Source organism: Mus musculus, chromosome 11, assembly GCF_000001635.26.
Source record: "Mus musculus strain C57BL/6J chromosome 11, GRCm38.p6 C57BL/6J".
Lineage (NCBI taxonomy): Eukaryota > Metazoa > Chordata > Mammalia > Rodentia > Muridae > Mus > Mus musculus.
The window spans coordinates 93301132-93304653 of NC_000077.6; the positions used below are offsets into that span (position 1 = coordinate 93301132).

The 3522-nt window shown below is 41.1% G+C and overlaps 1 protein-coding gene across 5 annotated transcripts in view; it reads left to right on the forward strand.

The window, feature by feature from the left end:
• Car10 (carbonic anhydrase 10) overlaps positions 1 to 3522 on the forward strand; it is a 504947-nt gene that overhangs the window by 204327 nt on the left and 297098 nt on the right. For all 5 annotated transcript variants that reach the window (XM_030246368.1, XM_030246367.1, NM_001361707.1 and 2 more), the window contains one exon: positions 3374 to 3516. In XM_030246368.1, coding sequence (XP_030102228.1) covers positions 3374 to 3516 — 143 coding nt within the window. The remainder of the gene's footprint in view (positions 1 to 3373; positions 3517 to 3522) is intronic.

A 3522-nucleotide genomic window follows, 5' to 3' on the forward strand; every position in this document is an offset into this window, starting at 1 on the left:
TGGCTGATTTCAAAACTAGCCATTTAGTCATGAGTAAACTCAGTACCCTTTGAGGTATTGAGCCAATGTGGGACACAATAAGCAAAGGACATTGTTTCTCGGTTATTCTCTGATTCCTAAGCAGGTGGTTAGAATGAGAGGCAGGGGCCTTGATGGTGAAGAGGGGATATAAAGCCTTGAAACTGTCGTAAAGAACAGTACCCTGTAAAAGCAAAGGCAGATGTTCTCATAAAGTTTTTGCTGTTTGTGTTTTTGTGGGGGGACTTTTTGGGTATGGAGTTTATTAGCAAGGCATGGCAGCATCTGCTCACCAATGGTGTCATACAAAGGCAGCCTTACAGACTGTTTATGGGGTTGGGATTATTTTTGTTAATGATTTTCATGGGAGTAGATGAAATGCAATGTGCACCAGCTGTAACTATGTTTATCATGCAGCTGCCTTACAAAGAAGAAAATACACACAGGCATACACACACACTCACACATACACACTCGCACCCTATAGATGTATGTCTTGATTATCAAGGAGTATATATACTGGAGGAACCACAGAAACCAGGAAGGTAAAATGAAACCATGGTGGGGAGTCCTAGAGAAGATAATACCTACATATCACCAAATCCTACTATTGTAGGATATGGGTGATATGGTGAAAAATGGAAAAAGAGGCCTTTAATTAGGAACAGAAAAGGATATAAAACACTAGGATGTTTGAAAAGTCGTAGGGAATCATATTGTTTTATGTTTACTTAAAATTGTATGTAACACATATAACACATATTACACATCTCTCTCCCTCTCTCTCCCTCCTCTCTCTCTCTCTCTCTCTCTCTCTCTCTCTCTCTCTCTCTGTGTGTGTGTGTGTGTGTGTGTGTGTGTGTGTGTGTGTGTAGTTTCAATGAAGTTGTAACATTTGGGAAATAATGCTTGCCCTCAAAGCTATGGACTATCTTGCAGAAACTGATCATTAGCCATGAGAAACCCCCTTTCAAGTTGTTGATCAGGGGATTCCAAGAGACTCCCCAAAGCAATATAAGTTATTGCTATTGTCCTTGGTAGCATCCCAGAAGTTGAAAGTAAGTCTCAAATTATGGAAGGCACCATGCACTTGGACACATGATGCAGAGAATTTGAGCTGGAGGAAATCCTGAAGCTCCTTCTCTGAAGATTATCTCTCTCATCATACCAGAAGGTGTTATGCAAGCTGTCAAGGGAGAGAAGCAATTACTATCCCCTGCCCAAAAGTGATACCTATGAACTACTATTACCAGCAGGCAAGACATTTCCACAGGTGCAAAAGTGGTACTCATACCTTGGCAGTAAACAACAGCTGTCTAATTGGACATAAGTCCCATGCAACAGGAGGGAAACCATCCCTAGTAATGGAAAGCTAGCCAATTCTCCATGCCTAGTGAGATCATAGATCCTAGCGAGCAACCCACCATTGCCCTTTCACTAAACCATGGCAATTCCTGACTTCATTCTAAATACTTAGTCTTCTGCCCACAGAGAAGTATAGCTTTCCCTGCAGATGTAGACCACTACAAAAAGCCACAGCTGGCACAGCTGTTCAAAGTGCAAAGAACAACTCATGGTGGTATGCCCAGTCCCAATATCTACAATCCCCACAGCCAAGGCTTGAGAAACACTGAGGATGAAAGTACACTTTTAATGCAAGAATTTCGTTAAATATTATAGTCTTTCTAGGATGCAATATCTTGTAAACACGTTAAGCAATTTTCAGTGATAACATACTTTATACAATATGAAATTGGAGTAGCAAGGAAGGACAAATCCACAAGTAAGTTTTCTTGCTTCTCCTCTTGCTCTTCTTCCTCTTCATTTCCCTCTCTTTCTCCTTCTGGCTATTGCTACCATATTGAAAAGTCCTCACGTTGAGGAAGCCAATTCAAACTTCTTAAAGGGAGCAGAGCCTCCAGAGGCTCCTTAGAATGGATTAAGCCAAATTAGATATGAATCTCATCACACATTGGTGTTGAAGTATCTGTCTGGGAATCTGCTCCTGCCCAGTGTTGACTAGAACTAATAATAAGGCCACTGAATTTGGGGTTTGAATGGGACTAAGCACTCCATTGATCACAATTGTTCAGAGTGATACAACTATTTGGCTAGTGCTTCCCAGATTCGTCTCCAGCTTTGGATTTTAGCCACTGTGATCTGGGCAGGCACAATGGCTGCTCTAAGTGAACAGCTGTATTCACCTAGAATATCTGAGATGGTAAATGCCTCTCAGAGGATTATGACATGATGGTAGTGTTCATCAATAAACACTCTCTGGCTCTCCTTCTCTAAGGCAGAGCTGGATACCCTTCTTCTATAGTATCACAGCATCCCCCAATCCTTTTATTCTTTCCTTGATAGTCAACCTAAACTAAGGTAGAAGACAATGGTAGGAGCTTACTGCACGTACTATGGATAGATTAGTGGATGAATGGTCAAATAATCACAGGGAGCAAAGGAGGAGTCACATGGTTTCTATACTATTTTTTCTTAGTGAAAATACTGACATGCCAGTAAATGTTAAAGGTAGAGTTTCTTTGTAAACATAAACTCTTAAGAGATAAGTCCTCCTATTACTCCACTAACTGTTAAATGCAAGGAACTTAGACCAGAAATCTTGTAAAAAATTACACTAATAGGTGTTTTACAGCACTACTGAAAGTGAGCGGACAGGTTTCCTTTGCATTTTTGCACTCTGTATTTGATGTGAATTTTTTTTCCTGTCTCTCAAATGATCACATTCTTTAGTTGCTGGAACATTAGGTTAATCACACAATGCTGAACCAAACAAAGATCGAATCACATTGCCAAGCTCCTGTCTAGTTTTGACTCGGGGGGGGGGGAGGTCATAAAAATACACCATTCCCTCAGTTTGGTCTTGGCAACCCATAGAAAAACACCATGGATTTGTCAAATGACACTTTGATAAGCTGCTTATAACTTCAAGACTGGATTCTGTTGATTCTCACATCATTCCTGCTCAGGAGGGAAACAGAGCATCCACTCTGGAGTTGTCAAATACTTGCTGTGCTTTGAGCATGTGGCAAAGAGAATATAACTTAAAAGATACTATTCGTACCAAAACATGAATCCCTAAAAAAGGAGGCTGCAGGATAATTGTGCATGAAGTGACAAAATCTGACCTTCAGAGACCATGACTATAATATTGGAGAAATCAACCAAGATGGAGGCCTGGGAAAATACCATGGTGACAAGTTGAGGTCTCCCTACCTTGTTGGAATGTCACATGGCACTCTTTATTTTACCACCTTGTAACTTAGATTGTCTTTTAACACACTGTTCCCCTAACCCTTCCACCCAGCCTAATTCGACAATTTCATTTTATTCCTAGTTCCTTCTTTCTGGGGATTGGTGAACTCAGCTTGGAATCTTTGCTCTGTGGGGAAGCGTCAGTCCCCTGTCAACATAGAAACCAGTCACATGATCTTCGACCCCTTTCTGACACCTCTTCGCATCAACACTGGGGGCAGGAAGGTAAGC